At 40.0% G+C, this 19,915-nt stretch overlaps 1 protein-coding gene across 7 annotated transcripts in view; it reads right to left on the bottom strand.

The window, feature by feature from the left end:
- Window positions 1-19,915, bottom strand: part of AKAP9 (A-kinase anchoring protein 9) — a 137,072-nt gene that overhangs the window by 82,204 nt on the left and 34,953 nt on the right. For all 7 annotated transcript variants that reach the window (XM_080936102.1, XM_080936101.1, XM_080936100.1 and 4 more), the window contains exons 9-16: window positions 19,582-19,792; window positions 17,636-17,709; window positions 16,303-16,438; window positions 15,376-15,461; window positions 12,550-12,661; window positions 11,917-12,115; window positions 7,599-7,692; window positions 4,656-4,748 (exon numbers count right to left, since the gene is read on the bottom strand). In XM_080936102.1, coding sequence (XP_080792228.1) covers window positions 4,656-4,748; window positions 7,599-7,692; window positions 11,917-12,115; window positions 12,550-12,661; window positions 15,376-15,461; window positions 16,303-16,438; window positions 17,636-17,709; window positions 19,582-19,792 — 1,005 coding nt within the window. The remainder of the gene's footprint in view (window positions 1-4,655; window positions 4,749-7,598; window positions 7,693-11,916; window positions 12,116-12,549; window positions 12,662-15,375; window positions 15,462-16,302; window positions 16,439-17,635; window positions 17,710-19,581; window positions 19,793-19,915) is intronic.

The raw sequence follows: 19,915 nt of genomic DNA on the forward strand, positions 1-19,915 counted from the left end.
CTGCAGCAAGGGAGAAACCCCAGTGGAGCAATAGAGACACCACCCAACCCACAAAGCTTTCAACCCCAAATCTATCCTATCTATAAGAAATACAAGCATGGGGGATGGAATAGAGACTAATGGAATAGCCAACTAATAACTACCCTAACTTGAGACCCATCCCATGGATAAGTATCAATCCCTGACACTATTAATAATATCCTGTTATGCTTAAAGACAAGTGAGAGGCTCCACCAAGCAGCTGACTCAGATACAGACACCCACAGCCAAACAATGGTTAGAATCTGGGGACTCTTAATGGAAAAGGAACTTCACAGGAAGACCAACAGGGTCAACTAATCTGAACCCTTGGGGTTCTCAGAGTCTGAACCACCAACCAAAGAACATACACCGGTTGCACCTAGGCCTCCCAATTCATATGTAGTAGATGTGCAGCTTGACCTTCAGGTGGGTCTTCAACAACTAGAGTGGGAGCTATCCCAAAAGCTGTAGCTTGGATGTGGGATATCTTCTAGCTGGGCTCCCCTATCTGGCCTCAGTGGGAGAGGGAGCATCTAGCCTCACAGAGACTTGAAGTGCCAAGGTTGGAAGGGGGTACCCAGGGATGGGGGAGGATTATGGAAGGGGGTGACTGGGAGGAGGGCAGTGAGTGGAACATAAAGTGAGTAAGGAAGGAATGAAGGAAGGAAGGATGGATAGATAGATAGATAGATAGATAGATAGATAGATAGATAGATAGATAGATAAAGAAAGAAAGAAAGAAAGAAAGAAAGAAAGAAAGAAAGAAAGAAAGAAAGAAAGTGTAAGAGCCAGGGGGGATGGAGGACACCAGGAAGAAAAAAACCCTTCTAAGTCATGAACTCACGGCAACTGAAGCAGGTCCTTTGCATATGCCCTACGGCCTCCAGTTCAGTGTTTCTATGGGGTTTTGAGTGTGGGAACGAGCCTTCTCTTGGGGTCTTTTCCTCCTGTTTGTTTGTTTTGTCCAATTTCAATCGGTTAGCTTTTGATTTTACCTTATCAAATTTATCATATTATTATTTTATTATTATTCTTTAGAAGTCTGTTTGTTTTCTACTGAGACAAAAAAAGAGTGGATCTGGATGGGTAGGTAGGTGTGGAGGGACGGGGAGGAGTAGAGACAGGCAAACTATAATCAAGATATATTATGTGAGAAAAATCTATTTGCAATAAAAAGAAAAAAGCCTGGCCTCATGGTTTTAAGTGAAAAAAAAAATCCTACAATAAAGTCATGAATAAACTCTCTACAATAAACTGTCCACACATGTATGGTACAGTCTTCCTAATTTAAAAAAAAAAGCAAAAAATTTCTAAAACCAAAAAGCATTCAGTAAAATAGTCTAGATAATAAAAGCTTTAATATTTCTTTCTTCCAAGAAAATTTGCTATGAACTTTTAGTAAATACTTTCTAAGCTCTTTTCTTTCTCTTTGCATATAGATTTGAACAGGTACAGGTAAAATAGCACAAAAATGTGATCATATTCTAAATTATGGCTTGGTCATAGCTTATTTATAGTAAATATATCTCTGAGTCAAGAAATGTATTTCATTAAAATAGCCAATGAATTTGGTCACACAGATTTTATATATATTCTTTTATTCAATTCTCTATTGGTAAATATGTAAAATTGTATTTCACGTTTTTGTTGTTTGGTTCTTGGAATAATGCTATGAAGTTCAGGCAGATCTCAGACTTCTATGCAGCCCAAGCTGGCCATGAACATGTAATCCTCCTGCCTCAGTCTTCCGTGGCTGGAATTACAGAAGAACACCAGTGCACTTGGTGTGGCTCCATTATCCTATCTCAGCAGTACTATGATAGAACCTTCATAACTACATCATTACACACATCCTTTCTTACTTCCCCATAAGACATTTCCTAAAGCAAGCACTGGGTGAAGAGAATTACCTATTTCTGATTTTCTACTAAAATTATGACCCTGGATCACTGTCAGTCTCCCCTGGCATGCATGGGTACTTCAAAACTCTGGCAAGTCCTTGAGCCTTTGAGCACCACATGCTTCCATAGCTTCTATCAAGTTCTACAGCTACAGACCTTCTGTAGTTATTACAGCTGCTGTCACCGACTCCAAAGGAGATCATACCTGGGGTCAGAATCTTTCTACCTGGTTTTCAGCTTTCAAAAATTGTGCTCTCGCCAAAACAACTGAGCTCTAATTTCATCTGTCTTGAACATGGTTGTGACTAGCCTACTTCTTTCCAGATGCTAAGTTCTACAGATGTTTAGTTCTTTTAATAGAAATAATGCTGATAATTGCTCCACCAAGAATAATAGAAACATTCACTTCTTAAAATTCGTATTATTACAAAAAAGAAAATGAAAAACCGTTATGCATAATCTTTACACACCAAGAAAACTTTGACTATTTCCAGGTTACATCTTGTTTTACATGTACTTTATGCTCATTGTAACTAGTAAGATTTTAATGCATACTATCAAACCTTTAAAAAAATCAAGTACTGACAAAAATGTATTCGTATACTTTTATGCAAAAATGCTTAAAAGATGTACATTTATCTTTGTTTTTAAAAATAAAGTTGTTCAATTTTAAAAAATTGTATTATTTCATTCAATATTCACTATAAGCTGTGAGGTAGATCTTATTAATGGCCCAATATAATGAAAAAGGAAAGTAAGAAAAATGTTAAACCGGAGTACATGATATGGCCCTAAAACACAAAGTAAATAAGATGACAGAAGGCAGGTTTGGGGTCTGCATTCTTCAGTTCCTCTTCTTACAAAAAGCTGTATCTGAATGGCCCTGTCTAGAACTCAAACTCTATTACTAACTTCAAGAATAACTGTAGTATAAACCCATACGCCCACAAAGTTTTAGTGTAAAACAATTAGAAACCTATCAAAGGCCATATCTAGTCAATATTAAATCAGAGATTCGAACCAAATTATGTTCCACTATAGACAAAACTCAAGCCCTTTAAACACCTGCCTCTGTCCCATAAATCTCATAGCTTCACCTCACCTACAAAATTAGACCTCTTAGGTGGCTATGACACCCCAGAAAAATAGATATGGTAATGTTCTAGGCTGTCACCTGGAATGTATGCCATTGTAACAGATGTGAACAGAGAAAGAAATTAGTTAAAAAAAAAGACAATGTAGCAAAACGCATGTTTAAGCTAAATGGTCAAGTCCTTTAAAGTGGCTTTTCCTTTAATTCCCTGAATTGAATGTGGCCTCCATCTTCATTTATTTACATTAAAAATACAAAACAGAAAAGGAAAATAATTTACAAAAGCATCGTTTAAAAAATGCTGTACACTGGGTTGACTTTCTCCTTTTTCACCTGCTATCATGTCTGGGCTTCAAGCCCATACGATTACATCTAGAGTGTCTGTGGTTAATCCTCTCTGAAAATATCCTCAAACACCCCCAACCTCAGCAACCTCGTAGGTGATTCTAAATCTAATCAATCAGACAATGAAGATAAATATAAATGCTGATGGGAGAAAGCATCTACACTGTGGCTCAACACGAGACAGACTTGTGATTCCTTCGGGCTCACTGCGTCCTCCCTTGCTTCCGGTGACTGAGACTCTCTGCACCACCTGGTCTGCACATGCTGTATACACAGTGGCCCATCTGATCCTCATGAGAATTACTAATGTCTCTTTTTACACCGAGAAAACTGATTTAATAAGCTGAAGAATGTCCCTGAACTTCACAAATTTAAAGTATACCATGTCTAATAGCAAATCTCATGTTAACCTTGAGACCCTGATGTAACATTCTGAGAATCTTTGTAGGTACAAAGTACTTTTTTGGAAGAATCACACAATTATGTACACACAAACCATGACTCACTTTCACCTTGATCACCAAGAACTATTTATTCTGCTCACACACCAAATGAGAAAGTCTTCACAGCCCAGAGACCGCCTGGGTCTTCATCTAACATTAACACCTCCACAGTTCTTTATTTTAAGGAGCAAATAACTCATAATTCAATGGTTCCAACAGTAAAATAAAAATGAATGCATGTACTCTAAAGGAAATACCAAGACAAAATAAATGACACTATAATGGCAACCTATGGTATGGGTAATACTCAAGAGTCTAAAAGATGTGCTCTGAGACCAGTAACTGAAGAGCCAAAGACAAGCAAATGCCACGCTGGCTGGGCTCCTTCACTTGGCCAGGCTCTGAGCTCTTTGCCCTTTCTTCCTGGTAAAGCTGCCTCCACACACAACGATCTGGGCAGAGGTGACAGATATTCTGAGGACCAGACCAACTGCCTTCCTGTCCTAACTTCAACCATTTTTAAGGAAGGCCAAACTTATTCACAGAGAATGTTAGGACCAATAATATCCACAGGACGTTCCACTTGAAATTATAGTGTCCTGTGTGGTGGTGCCAAATTTGGGAAGTGGAAGCAGAAAGTTTGAGGCTGGTCTGGGTTAAAAAGCAAGACACTGTCTAAAAAGAAGAAAACCAAGCAAAATATTTATAGTTGATACCACTATCTGACGATTTTAAAGTAAATCATAATAGGAAACTTATGATGTAAAATGGATTACACACCATCAATAAAATCTACCTGTTGAAAGCTCCAAGGGACAGACAGACCACCTTCCACATCTGCTGTACACCCACCTTAGCTATTTCTTCTTCCAAGCGTTCTTGATACCGTTTTTCCAACAACTTAACCATATTTGTTTCCTGCTTCACTTCAAGTCCATCAGAAAACTACATGAAAAAACAAAATACATGTATTATCACCTATTTTTAATCTCTTAACCTCAAAATGTTTCTAAAACAGTACTTCTTAGCAAACTTCTGGATACTGTTAACAGAAAGTAAATTTCTATTACTTTTAATTAAAAACAATTCTAATAATTCTACTATATTGTACTTACTACTGTAAAAGAAAGATATTTGTATACTTATAATTAATTATAAGACAGGTTAAGGGAACTTAAAATAAGATTATGAATCTATAAGTATCTCCTAAGTTAAATGTTAAGCTGTAATTGTATTTCTTGGTCAATTTTTTTTCTTTTTGGTATTTACTTATATGGCCCAATTTTCCACAAACTTGAATACATTTCTCTCAGTATAACAAACATAGGCATTTTTAAAAACATAAACACATTCTTAGCATCCAAGTATTTAACACTTGTGTGAATTTCTTTTTTAAATGGGTAATTTTTGTTTTTCATGTGTTTACTTTTTGAGTTTGTGTGTGCGCATGTATAAGTCAGTCAAAAAACTCAGCCTGTGGGAGTGAGTTTTGTGCTTCTACTATGGCTTCTCTGGGGATCAGCAAGCTCAGGTCTTCAGCCTTGAAGTGCCTTGGCCTGCTCGGCCGTCTCCTGTGCTTTATGAGTCATCTCAGGCGGCTCAGGCTAAGGGGACAAATGTACCGGTGAGGATGGTTTGGCCTTCTGTTGCTTCTCTTGCTGCGTTTGCTGCTGCTGCAGAAGGCTCTGTCTGAATTAGCCCTTGTACTCCTGGTCCAAGACACCTTCCTCCTCACCGGGCTTCCTGTTGGTGGTGCGCAGCTTCTCTATCCACACATTCTGTTGCTGCTCCAAAATGACTATACCTACCCTGGCCTGGTGCAGACAATGAGCTCTGCAGGTACTGCCTCCCTCCCCCAGTGCCGTCCACTCCCAGCCCTGGTGTTGCTTTCAATAGCTTTTATAGTTTATTCTCCAGGGTATCAGTGAGGCTCATGGCACAGGGACCGACATGCTGGTGATGCCCCTTACTCTGCCCCATCTCCAGTGTATTTCAGAAGGAACAGAGCTGTAGGCCAAGCACGTGGCCTGAGACCAGATGGGTGAGGGAGACCCCCCATGTGCTGAACCTTACCTCGTACCTGAACCCATTAGGCCCTCTTGGAAAAGTCCCTGCTCTGCTTCCTACGGTGGGGTCCTAGCATTCGGAAGCTGGAATGTCCCCTGCATATCACAGGTCCTCAGCTGGTGGCCCAGGCTATATGGGACCACCAAAGGCCATGTGTGCCTGTACTACTGCCACAGGATACACATCATCAGAAACTTTGAACATAGAAACTTTGCTAATGGCTCTTTCACCTCCATGAAGACAGATTATTAGTGTGTTCGAGGTAGATGACATCGTTGTACGATTCTGAACTATGACTAAGCTTTCCAGCCCATAAATTTAGAGCTATCATGATCTTCCCTGATGACTCATTCACACGGGTCAGAAAATGGTCCCTGAAGCTGTGGCTAGGAGGAAGTGGAGGAATTTACAGTGTTACATGGTCACAGTGCGACACAACGCCCTGGTTGTCTGTCAGATGCACACCAATGGCTCTGGGTCCCGGTGAGCAATGTTTCCATGGTGCTGATCTTACACGTGAGAGGGTCCAAAGGGCCGCAGCATGCTCGAGACAGTGCATGCAGGAATTGCAGTGCCCACAGCTTCCAAGGTCAGTCTGCGGCATCTGGCTGTCTGCCCCATCTTCTCCTTCCACAAGCCAGGGCTCCTCGGGAACCGAAAGCACAGACTAACATTTGCCTTTTCTTCCTGAGTTTCAGGCACCTCACATTTGCTTTGAGTTTGAGACGTCAAATGTGGAAGCTTCTGAGACTTGTCACTATGACAGAATTCCAGGCCATCTCCACAGGGGCAGCAGTGTAGCCTGAAACGGGTTCTGAGCCTCACAGCGTTTGCTCGGGCTTGTTTTGCTATGAGGCCCTTCTTTAGAACCTGGGACATCTTGGAACTTTCAGTACTTCTGACCTCTAGGTATGGGCTCCCTGGTCCTCTTCTTCAGATGAAAAAAAACTGAGAAAAAACTGCCACTAGGCAGAGAAATCTCTTCCTTCTAGCACCTCCTCAATTTCTCTCTCTTGGCCTAATGTTTGACTTTTCTGCATGTGATACCCCTGCTGGGCCTGGGTGCTGACCGCATCTCACACACAGAACAAAAATGTGAATTTCATCCAAACAAAAGATCCTTATGAGTACAGGAGATGCAGAAATTGGCTTGATGCATAGAATGAGGAAGAACACTGACTTTTATCTCCTCTAAATGCAGTGATGCTGAGGGCTCTGTGGCTGGAGATCTGAAGCAGGGTGTCTCCCTGTGTGGCCTGGGGTGACAGGAGGCGTGGCCCTGAAAGATGGCCTACAGTAGGAAAATCAGGGCTGAAGCTCAATCCCTACACATAGTGTGTGTGTGTGTGTGTGTGTGTGTGTGTGTGTGTGTGTGCATCAAATGGCATATGCTACAATAATAAAGAAAGAGGTCATGACTGAGAAGTAAGAGGGGCGCATGGGGGGAGATATGTGAAAAGGAACAGGGGAAAGGATGGAACCATACTTTTGTCAAAAAAAAAAAATCAGGGCAAAATTTAAATTGACAATAGATTTGGATAACAAAAAAGAAACTCCTCACATTTACTGTTTCTCTGTGTTTCCTCTGTGCTAAGAAAATAATGCAAGTTTCTTTAAATATTTTAAATCTTTTGTGTTTAATTAGTTACCAAATCACATTCATAAAAATGGCAGTAAGAAAAACCAGGGTATTTACTGGTTTAAAAATAAAGGCAAGAAATGTGATACCTCTGCTGCCCCGTCCACACACTCCCTTACACAGCTTCTACAGTACACCGGTTTCTGGGCACCAGGTCCTTTAGACACTGAATCAGTGGATACGCTAAAGAAAAATAAAAGAGGGTGGAGGTATTAAGAGTTCTGAGTCATCATTAATCCCAAGTTTATAGCACACACACGGACTGGGAAACACAAACCAGTAAGCCAAGGCTTATAGACACTGTAACTTAAGTCAGGTTTCTGTCTAACTTTTATATTTAAAGGTAATGTAAAGTAAAAAGCGTGTTTTTCTAGATCAACAAATACACTGTATGCCATTCTATAAAATATATTAAAATATATATCTATAGGCATTAATTTTATAAAGTTATCAAATATAACTTTAATAAAGAATAAAATCTGTTTTATAACCCCCCTCAAAAGCCTGGAAGAAGACACACAGCGGAAGTCAGAATGGCCCCTGAACCTGCAGTGGGTCTAGGTGCAGCGGCAGGAGAGAAGACAGCTTCTTTACACAGCAACACTAGGCTTTGCTGTCTTTAATATATCTGTGTATTGTTCACCTTTATGTCTCTATTCTACGTGTTCAAAGGGCATACACTAATTTATGATTTTTTTTCCTAAAATGTTTAGCTTGAGTAATAAAAATGAAGCAACATGAACATTTAAGAACACAGGAAAAGATAAAGGGAGAAAATTATAATTTTCACTCTTAAATACAATTACATAATCCACAGTCAAGTATATCCATACTGCCTTCTTTGTTCCGTTCTAACTTTCCTTTTCAATTTCTTCTCTGCTCTATTCTTTTTTCTCCTATTCTCTCTCACATTCTCTCTGTCTAAAACTGAACACATAAAAAGTCACTGGCCAGCTCTACTAACTCAACCTCTCATAACATTTAGCCCTTTTCAGATACTCAGGAGTACAAACCGTGCCACTGTATCACACATGACAAATGTGCCTTTGATACTTCCGTCTACATCACCTATGATATGAGTCTTACTGCTGTTAAGTGTAATACTCGAACCCTGGTGCTTCACCGACCGTCACCTCATTCTGGAAGCTTTATTGGCACCTATTTCAATTTGGAGAAGACCAGTTTACAGCACTAAATTCACAGCTACCCTGTAAGACGGAAGCATCCATTGGTCCCTTCTTGTATGATTTCACCCTTTATATAAACACAGTCGTGTTCCATATTCTCTGCCAAGCAACACGGGATCACAGTATTTTCCTCACAGTATGCCTCCATGACTGTCAGCAACCAGTGTTTGTCTATTTTCCTGGTACTCTACTGAGCAACATTACAGAAATGTGCAATGAACATGGGCTTAAATTCCAAAATGCAGGTGACTAGGTTACAAGCCCAACCATTACTGTCTTTTAATTACTTGCAGATAATTGCTAACTGCACAATTATATTAAAATATCCAAGAAAAGCTACTTTTTAACACATCTCATTCAATTTTAAAAAGTTATTTTTAAGTTGGCATATTTAACACATTCAGTATCATCCTGGCACTTTCTAGCAAAATCTGCCTCTTAGCAGATTCTCCTCATTGACATTCCGACACCCAGCCTTCCACAGAAGCCCTTTCCCCTCCTTGCCTCCTTTCTGCTTTCAAGGTCCAATGCATTCCTTGTCCCTCCTCCATCTTCCCCAGTAACGTGTTTTACTCTCTCAGTCTCCTAATGTTTTTGTTTGGTTTTGTTTTCTAGACAGGGTTCTTCTGTTTATTTTTGGGTATCCTGGAACTCACTCTGTAGACCAGGCTAGCCTCGAACCCACAGAGATCCATCTGTTTCTGCATCCTGAGTATTTTTGGATTAAAGGTGTGTGTCAGAACTGCTGGGCTTTCCTTTCTAATTTTTTAAGCCTTACATAACACACACACACACACACTTTCTCTCTCTCTCTCTCTCTCTCTCTCTCTCTCTCTCTCTCTCTCTCTCTCTCACACACACACACACACACACACAGAGCCATTACAAGCTTAACTACATACAAGGAAGAACATTTTGTCTAGCTGAGCTTGGCCCACCATGCTTAATATTATGCATTCCAGATTCATTAAGTTTCTTGCAAATTTTATAATTTCACTTTATTTATAAAATTTATGAAATTTTATTGTTAAATATACTGATTGCCCATTCATCTGTTGATGGACATCTGGGCTGGTTCTAATATTTGCTATGATTAGGGTAGCAATATACATGGTTGTGGAGGTTTCTCTGAGACAGAATATGGAGGCTTCTGGTGTATGACCAGAATTATAGCTGAGTCATGCAGAAGTTCTAGTTTTAAATTTCTGAGAGAACTGCATACTGAGTTCCAGAATGGCTGTACCGGTTTGCTCTCCCACCATCCATGAAGAAGGATTCCTCTGTCCTTACATCCCTGCCAGTATTGAGTTGTCATTCAACTGCTTGATAGCAACCATTTTGCCTAAGGTAAGGTAGACTATCATTAATTTGCATTTTCCTAGCAGATTAGGATGTGGAGTGCTTGCAGAAATACTTACTGGCCATTTGTGTTTCTTCTTTTGAGAATCATCTGCTCATTTCATTAGCCCACTTGTTACTTTGCAGCTTTGGTGTTACACGTTTGCAGTTCTTTGTCAGTTCTGGATACTTAGCCCCAAGGGTAAAGGCTCCTCTCCCTCTACTGGCTGGATAGTTGCCCTGCTGATAACTTCTACTGCTCTGCAGAAACTTTCAAACTTCTTTGTACAACTGACCCCTTCCAAAGTACCTATTCAACACCTTTCACAATTTGTTTTATTCATGCCTCAAGATACTAAAGGAAGCTACTGCTATCTGTTACTACTTAGAGGTGGTACAATTTGTCCCTGATCACAGGGCCAGCAAAGGTTACTGCAGAGGACAAATGGCTCTAAAATTCACAGGTTTTCAATTTCAAATATTTGTCTAAGAAGGTTCTGGTATGAGGTCACTTAGAAAGTTGTTAAATGGGCTGGAGAGAGAGAGATGGCTCAGCGGTTAAGAGCACTGACTGCTCTTCCAGAGCTCCTGAGTTCAATTCCCAGCACCCACATGGTGGCTCACAACCATCTGTAATGAGATCTGATGCCCTCTTCTGGTGTGTCTGAAAACAGCTACGTTGTACTTATATATAATAAATAAATAAATATTTTTTTAAAAGCTGTTAAATGAAGACTCTAGACTTCTTAAACTGTTTTGAGTCTAATGACAATAGCAAATTCTTTTCATTTTTTATTTTGATAATAGTAAGTTATTAATTAAAAATGTAAGAAAGGGCAGTAGGCTGGTGGTATGAGCCCAAATGCATAAAAGGCAAAGCAGCCTGCATTCTCAGGAATGCTCCCCAGACCCATCCTGCCTTTCTTCGCACATTAGAGAAAGCATCACTGAATTGTTATAACATCAGTTACAGGTTCAAGCACACTTCCAAAGCAAATTATAAAACATTCAAGTATCAACTGAGCACCTACTGTGTGCAGGGAATTACAATGACCCAAATTCCCCTTCCTCCCGAAGGTTTATAGTTTTATCAGAGGCAATACTGATTCACTTCAGGTAAGCAAAGAACTCGTGACAATATGCTCTCCCTGAGGAACTGACAGCAGTGAGTGGACTGGACACGTCAGCAAGAGGAGAATCCAGTCTGAGAAGAGTCGGGGAGGCCACGGGACTTACTGTGCAGGACAGAGGAGCACTGAGCACCACGGTCTGCCGTAAATGTTAAGGATGGAAGTGCCGGTGCTGAGCTGAGAGCGTATAGCCCAGACTGGAGGAGGGTTAGAGTAATCAGTCTGCGTGTAAGCGCAGAGCCTGGTACTTGTCAGACTAGAAGACAGATGTGAGAAAAGGGGGAGGGGTGCCGGCCGAGGAAGAAAACTAGGAGAGGAGCACTGGAAGTCAGACACTGGACAGCATCCGCACACTGCAACTAAGTGCAGGAAACTCAGTGGTACGTCCTACCTCACACTGCTAAGGGATGGGCCGGATCAAAACCGTGAAGCAAGGTCCAGAATACACAAGAAATACACCCACTGTCTGATTTAATCCTGCAGAATAACAACATTATAACGATGCAAGTAAAACTCCAATAGTAAGACGTCTTTGGTTCACCTTTATTTTACCTGTCTCAAAGGCATAGGAGGATGTGCTGAAATTCTTATCTCTCTGCTCAGGTGACATTTTAGTCTTAAAGTAGCCTCTCTGGACATGCTTGCATGACAGTGCATGCATACCTTGGTGAATGGCAGGACATACATGAATGACAGCGCATGCATACCTTGGTTGAATGGCAGGACATACATGAATGACAGCGCATGCATACCTTGGCTGAACTGTAGCCTCACTGGCAGCCTGAAGTCTTTTCTGCAAACACTGAATTTCTGCTCTGTAGCTTGCTTCGGTTTCCTTCAGCTGCATCTGTCCTGCGGCCACGAGGCTCTGCAACTCCTGGACTTGCCTCTCATACTCCTTGCTTTTCTCACTCGATGGCAGAGAAGACACCTTGCTCTCATGACTGACATCTGTGTCACAGGAACAGAATCAAAGCACGCTTTGGTACAAGTTTCTCGGTAGAACGCAAACTTACTTAGCTGTGTGTACAGAAAGTACCCCTATCTCTTTAAAACCCGCTCTGAGTGATGACACGGGTTGCGGCTGCGCTCATTCTTGTGAATGAAAACAGAAAGCCAGCTGAGCCAAGATCGCTCCATCCTCAAGGCTGGAGTAGCACTAAATCTGGAAGTTTTACATCGTTATGTTTAAAGCAATTTAGAAACACAGGCTACAAGTCATGAGAAAAGCCCAAAGAGATGAGGAGTCTTGGCTCTTCACTTTAAAGATGAGAAAACTGAACAGGAAGATGACTGTGGAACGCTCAAGTCATCAAGTTAAAAAAAGTGAATGTATAAATGCATAGTGTGAAAACCCAATTCCGTGTTATGAACTTGAAACTTGCCCGCGTTCTGTAAGCCGCTCTGAGAACGACCTGACAGAAGACCTGCCTCCTCTTCCGCCATATTCTCCTCAGCAAACTCCAGCGTCACACCATCTGTTTGTTGTTCATTGATCTATTGAAAACAGAACGACGATGTGAGTTTACAGTCCTGGACTTGGACATCTACGTTAAACCAATCAGAGCTGTTTGTATCAGGTCTGCTCTTTAATCTACTAAAGCCGTGCTGCTCTGAGTCAAACCCTTTGTCTCCTCTGACAAAATGCCTCACTGTCATACCCATGGGAGTGGAACTGTGTGAGCAATGTTCTTTTAAATCCAGAGGAACAGTCACTTTCAAAAATCACGTTTCACAGAAATCTGAACTGAAAGTCCTTTCAATTTTCACAGCAAGCATCAAATTTTTATTATCAATAGTTGACAACAAAATTTATATTTACCTCTGGATGTTGGGTTTATGCAGAGGTATGTTGCTTATTACACAATGCACTCTTCAAACATTTAAGAACCTGCATGTCCAACTTTGAGACAGGCAGAGGAAGATTACAAAATCAGCTTAAAGGTGTGTAAGCACAGACACACACAGAGTATATCGGACCTCACAGAACTTATTAACTCACTGAGGAAGTAAGACTAGTGGAGAAGCAACATGTGTGAGGTCTAAGTGTCATGACAGGGGCACAGAAGAAAGACTCAGTGAGTCTGAGTGACTGAGGAAGAACTCAGACTTGATCTTGGTCTTAATCATTTATAACAATGGCTTTCTGGAAAGGTTCTGTGAGAAGACTATGCTTTAAGGAGTAAAGTCAATGACCTTGTTGTCAGGGGCTTAAACTGGATGAAAAGAGCTAAATAAAGCTAGTTAAATAAACAACATCTAAATTACAAGGGGCTTTAATCAAACTGGGAAAAGAGTCTTGACTTGTCAGACTAGACAGATAGAGCATATGATGAAACTCAGTGAGTTACAAGAAAAGCTATGCTCCAAGAGGCTATTTCAACTGGTCTCTACTGTTTATATAAGGAGTCCTGTACCACACTTAGAGAGGGAGAGAGAGAGAGAGAGAGAGAGAGAGAGAGAGAGAGAGAGAGAGAGAGAGAGAGAGATTTCGTGTATATATGTGTGTATTTGTGCATGTATATGTATTTATATGGGGTGTGCATGTACATACAAGTCAGAAGTCAGTATCAGGTATTTTCCTCTGTCAATATCTACCTTGGTTTCTTAAACTGTTACTTGATCCATCTGAAACTTGCCAATTAGGACAGACTTTTAGGCCAGCAAGCCCCAGAGATCCTTCTGCTTTTACCTCCCCAAAACAGGGATTACAGAAAACCCACCTTCTACATGGGTTTGGAAAAACAATTACAATCAGGTCTTCTTCTTGCAGGAGAAGGACCTAACTGAATCATTCTCCAAACCCAAGTATATTTAAACAGGAGAATCTTACCTACTACTTCCCCGGAAAAAATAAAAGCACCAGATAATATAACTTTATAGTGTAAAATTTACTCAACTCACAAACACCGAGTAAGCCTTTGTGATAAAAATGTGCTTTAAGAGAGAGCACTGAAACTGAAAAAAGGGTAACCAGGTATCTAGGTTGAAGAGAAGGTTCAGAGGAACAGAGGAAGATGTCTAAGCCTAGGACAGCAGTCAGAGAAGACACAAAAAGTAATACTTAAATTAACAGTAACAGGAAATAGGAACAAGCCAAGAAGTATGGAAGAAGTAGGTACCCTAGCAGAAGGAAGAGAATGCAACAAAGCACAGAAGTTTGGGGGTTCATTTGGCGGAAACAACTATTAAAGTTATGCAGCAATGTACCGCAGTCAGGATGACACAGATGGACCGTGGGATGTCTGGACAATGGCTAACCTGCTGCGTTAAATCCACTCATTACCCAATGGGCACAGAACAAGTAAGAGAGCAGTTCTGAGGTGTCTGAGTTTTTCTCTTGGCAGTAATTAGAAAACCTAACTAGTAAATAGCTCTCTGTGCTAATATAGGCCTGCCTGAATGGTAACTGTGGGTTACCACAGCTACAGAAAAACAAAGTGGTCTGTGTGAACTCGTGGAGGTTGCCTATCTGCTACTTGATGGAAAACTGTGGACTCCTAAGCTCAGGTGAGTTGGCACACAATCTAAGAATGATCTAACACTCACACAGAAAAAATCGAAATGTATCAAGTGACTCTACTAAGAGCAGACACAATGCTGTAGCCAGTATGGGACTGAAGGGCTGGGGCAGAGCCAGCAGTCAGCAGCCAGGTGCTAGCTGAACCACAGAGAAAGCCTGCTCCCCACCCCCACAGAAGGCAGTGGGATGAAGAAACCTGGCCCATCAGAGGGCACACCAACAAAAGTACACAAAGACAGAGTTCAATAATGTTAATTGTGGTATCAGTTATGTTCCAAACAACTAATTATCTTCTTTAGCATATAAAGACAGACCCAATGCCTTAAAGAATACCACATATAACAGTCTATGAGTGTAGCTTAGTGATATGCTACAGTCCTATTGTGTGCCTTTGTTTAAATTCCAGTGAAAAAAAAAGCAAAGACATCTATGCAACAATTGTTTCAAACTTCAACATTTAACATCCATTTACACTGTATCATGACTTAAAAACTCATCTCAGGAAGGTACATATTATTCAAATTCTGGAAGTTTCTTCAGCTTAGGATATAAATGCTCTTAATACACACATAAAGATGATCTAGTATTTCTAGCATCCTCTCCATGTTCACTTATTTTAGAACTTCTTGATTGACAGACCAGCAGGTAGTAAAACAAATACAGATATCATATTCTCTATCCCACAGACCTTGCCTAAGTGTGTCTGCAGAACCAGGAGCTTGCTGCATTCTTCCGTCACTTTACTGAGAAGGATTTGCATGTTTTCTTGAAAGTCTGAATAAAAAAACAAACAATTAAATTAATTTCATTTCACAGTACAAGTTTACCTCTTTTAAAAACATGATTTACTTACTTAGAAATTTAGAAACATATTGGGTAGTAACTAAACCTATACATTTAGTAATAAAAAGCTTAAGAATTATTACTATGAAGTAACTGGTATGACATTAACTTGAAAACTTTATCTTAAGACACATTGGTTTCTGTAGCTATTTATTAGCAGGTTGTTCATGACCTATACAAATACACTGAGAACACGAATCTGTTAGGGAACACCAATCAATTCAAAACTAACACCACATTTATATGAAGAAAGTTATCCCTTTCTATATTTAGCCTTGCCCTGGTTGTCCTGAAAAGGCAGTGCAGAACCAGAGGGCCAAGGACTTATAGAGGTCCATCTGCCTCCCAAGCATGAAAACAGGAATCAAGGATGTGCACCGCCACACCAGGCAAAGGTTGTTTCCTAATTATCTTAATTCTCAATTTTTATCTGCTGTTAAAATTATAAATCATTCATTTAAGCTTAGTAAACTCTAATTTTTGAAAATTAGGATCTACAGTTAGAACAGTTAGCACTAAGAATTAGAATTTTAAAAAGTAGACTGGAATAAAGAAATTGAGGAGAAAAACAAGAAAAGCAAGTATTTAATTTATCTATATAATATGATTGTTATACTATAAAGATGAAAAGAATATATTAAATATAAATTTCATGGCTAAAAATAAAATACTAAGAAAACTTATCTATAATTAAGTAGTGATTAAAGTTAAGTTTATAAGCAATTGACTTAAGCAAAGTAAATACTGTTCAACAGTATAGTAAGCTCTTTACCTTGAACTTCGTATCTATACTCTTGTAATTCTGGGCTTTGATTTTGAGAAGTGTAAACACCAGAATTCTCTTTCTCTTCTATTTTCATTTCACATTTTAAAGGAGTATTACATTCATCGAAAACATTGTTTAGGGTCTGTTAACAAAATTAAATATTTTAAATTAAAATTTTAACTTCTTCTCCTAAATATTCGAAAACATTAACCTAAGGCAAAAGAAGTTCAAAATTGTATGAATAAATTCTGAATTCCCTCTCCCTCCACAGAAGAAATCAATCTACAGAAAAACCATATTTCTCTTTGACATGAAATTACTCTTTTTTCAGGAAAATACTGATAATCTTTCTATGGAATGTTAGGGACTTTTCTGTTCTCTTTTAATACTGAAACACATAAAGTGTAAGCGATCACTCCCTAGCATAGTTCCCACTCTGCTGTGATTGCTCTGCCTTGAAAATACTGCATTACCATGTCAACTATCCTGGAAGAAACATCACAAGGAGAGAAAGTTCAAAGATGACAATGAGAGAGGTCTGTCCAACCTACCAAAATGATAATACCTCAAGGAAGATTGTACTAATGTCCTCTCGATAATATGCCAGTGTTTTCTGCAGTCTGCACACACACCAAGTTAAAAGCGTCCAGCACAATGCTCCCCAGAGAAACTGCAAAGCCCACCATGGAGGACAGCATTTCATGTCACACTGCATGGTCTATGCATGAAAAACTGTCCACGGAGTTTTACCCTTTCTTCCTCACTCAGCTGGAAATAACCACCAATGATTGAAAAGATTTTAAAAGCCAGTTTTTGAATTGCTGCTATTTGTTGCATGTTCTTAAGTTACACATTGCCTGTAATTGGGCATAGTGACATTTAGGCACAGCTGCAAAGGTAAACGTTTACTACAGTAGTGACCTTAATGAACAAACTGCTTATCTGGAGGGTTAAACGGTGACTCGCTGACAAGGACAGTGATCAGAGTCTGCACTATTTGAGACACAGCTTATCTCAAATTCTTTGTTCTTTTTTTTTTTTTTTTTTTTTTTTTTTTTTTTTTTTTTTTTTGTGGTGCCAGAGCCTGGATTCAAGACTTCAAACCTAACAGTCAAGTACTGGATCAGAGTCACATCCTTAGCTCTAATTTCCTATCATTCCAAACTGGCTATCAGAAAAATGTCCAATGATCACTTTAAGCTTAGAATTCAGGAATACTTTATAAGTACAGTTCTAGACACAAGAGTTTTGGGCAAACATGAATGGATAATTCATTAAATCAGTAGCAATGTAGATTTTGTAGCTCTCATCCAAAGCTACTTTTAAAGTAACATCTTACCTTTGAAATGTGAGAGCATTTCTCAGACACTGCCTTTTGAAGTCGGTCAACAAGCACCTGTAACGGCTCATTACCTAGCAGAAAACACCACACGTGAGCCTTTGGCTGCACATATATAAGTAATACTGTCATACTTCAATGCTATCACTGAAGCTTCCCTAGAATAAGACACATTTCAATTTCTTCCAAATGCATTTTCCATTGTGCAATGTAACTGTCTCAGATAAATTCCTAAGATTTACAATTTCTATTCTATAAAAGGATTTATACATTCAGGATTCTACATTCTAACCCAAGAAATACATCTGTATACTCATCCATTAAATACATCCTTGCAAACCTCAAAACTCTCACAAACCAGTTGTTACATTTTGGTACAGGGGCAGAGTTTAGTTGGAGGTTACTTTGACTAGTATGTGTAAGCCCTGGGTTTCAGCCCTAGTACTGCAAAATTATATTATTTGTGTGTGTGTGTGTGTGTGTGTGTGTATTCTGTTCTCTTCTCCCCTTTCAGAAATACTGCTCACTACTCACTAAAGTGCTTTATCACCTAGTAATAGAACAATCAACTGTCAACAGAAAACACTGCACAGGCCATCTGAAGAGGTATCAATATAAACAGTGCATACAAAAAAATCTTACTGAATTAAAAAACAAAAAAAGAACTCTGGAAATGAAAACTTGGCATCCTTTGTAAAGTGACTCTTGAAATCTTAAGTTTGTTCAACAGAGCATTTCTACTGGAGACTTAAGAAGTACCTCGTTCCTAATGGTAAAAAAAATGGGAGCCAAAGGTGGCTAAAGGACAGAAAGCCAGAATCGAAAAATTACAAAACCCTCAACAACAGCTGCCCCATAACAGGTTCCGCCTTCCACTGTGGTCGCTTCAGTGTCCTTCCCCCGATGCCACCAGGCTTTCTGCTTACCCTCCGGTCTCTCTCCTTCTGGCCTTAGGGACTCTGGTCTTTCAGTTCCATGCAGATTGTAATTTTTATTTTAATCCTAAGGCTCCCTGGGTTTTAGACTACTCCTTTCAGCTGGTTAGCGACTATTTCTTTCGTAAGTTAACACATACCCTGAACTCGGAATGTTCTAAATTGACCATATTATTTGTCTATGGTCTGCTCCTCTTTGTGACTGAAACCACATGGACAAGAGGCTTCAAGATTACTCTCAACTCCTCCCACCCTTGCTGCTGCTAGAAATTGCCAGTGTTGGCATTTAGTTCTGTCATTTTGTTTCCAGTCTCAACATTTATTGCTTACTGCTAAGGTTGTTTAACTGATCTGCCCATCGATTATCTAATTTTTCCCAATTAAGCACACTGGTTTCCTCTTAAAGGAAAATATCACGGTTGCTTCCCCTGCTTTGTCACACGGGTAGCAAGAAGCATGAGCACGCTCCTTCGAGGTGTGTGAATCTTCTAATCAGGCTCTCGTCTCTCTCTTCAGCTTCTCTCCCACAGCTTCCTTACACCTGGAACTCTCAGTTCTCTCTTTACAGCTCTACACTTAACACTTCAGAAACATCCTTCAGTTCCCACCCCAACTGCTCCTGCTCCATCTTCAAGGAACACCTAGCTCCTCTCCTTCTTCCTCCCAGTCTCTGAATTCGTCCTGGAGGTCAGCTGGATTATTGCTCATCTGGGAAACTTCTAGTAACAGTACAGCCAATGATACACACATGCCCTAGACAGACAGCAATGTCTCTACTGGTGCTTCAGCGTGTAAGGTTCAGCGTGGTTCAGAAGTTCTCCGTCCATTTCCAGGCACGTTCTGCATGCATCACACTTCCTCAGGGAAGCACTTCTGACATGAGTGAGCAAATCTGGGAGTCAGATGTAAGGCCCCCTTACCCCACGGGGCATGAGACAAGGACAGAATTTAAAAATGATGCTTTTAAGGGACGCTTATTAGTTTCATGGAAATTAGTCAGAAGCTAGTTACCTGTCTCCTGTATTTTAACGTTCTGGAGCTGGCACTGGTGTAGTTTATGAAGCTCGTCGATCTTCTGTTGAGCAGAAACAAGCTCATCTTTAAGGCTGCAAAGAGCTTCCTCTCGTTCCTTTTCCATATACTCACGAACCTGATCCGCATGAGTTGAGTAAACCACAAAAAGGCATATGCGTTGGGCTTCCAACTGCAGCCTTAAATCATCCTTAAGTGAATAGGTATAAACATGAGGAAAAGTTAAAGTAACAGCTTAGCTTCTGTTTCTTTACATGTACTAAACTTGAAAGGAGAAAACATGCCATGATTTTAAAATTCACATGAAGGATCT

This window comes from Micromys minutus, assembly GCF_963924665.1.
Source record: "Micromys minutus genome assembly, chromosome: 23".
Classification (NCBI taxonomy): domain Eukaryota; kingdom Metazoa; phylum Chordata; class Mammalia; order Rodentia; family Muridae; genus Micromys; species Micromys minutus.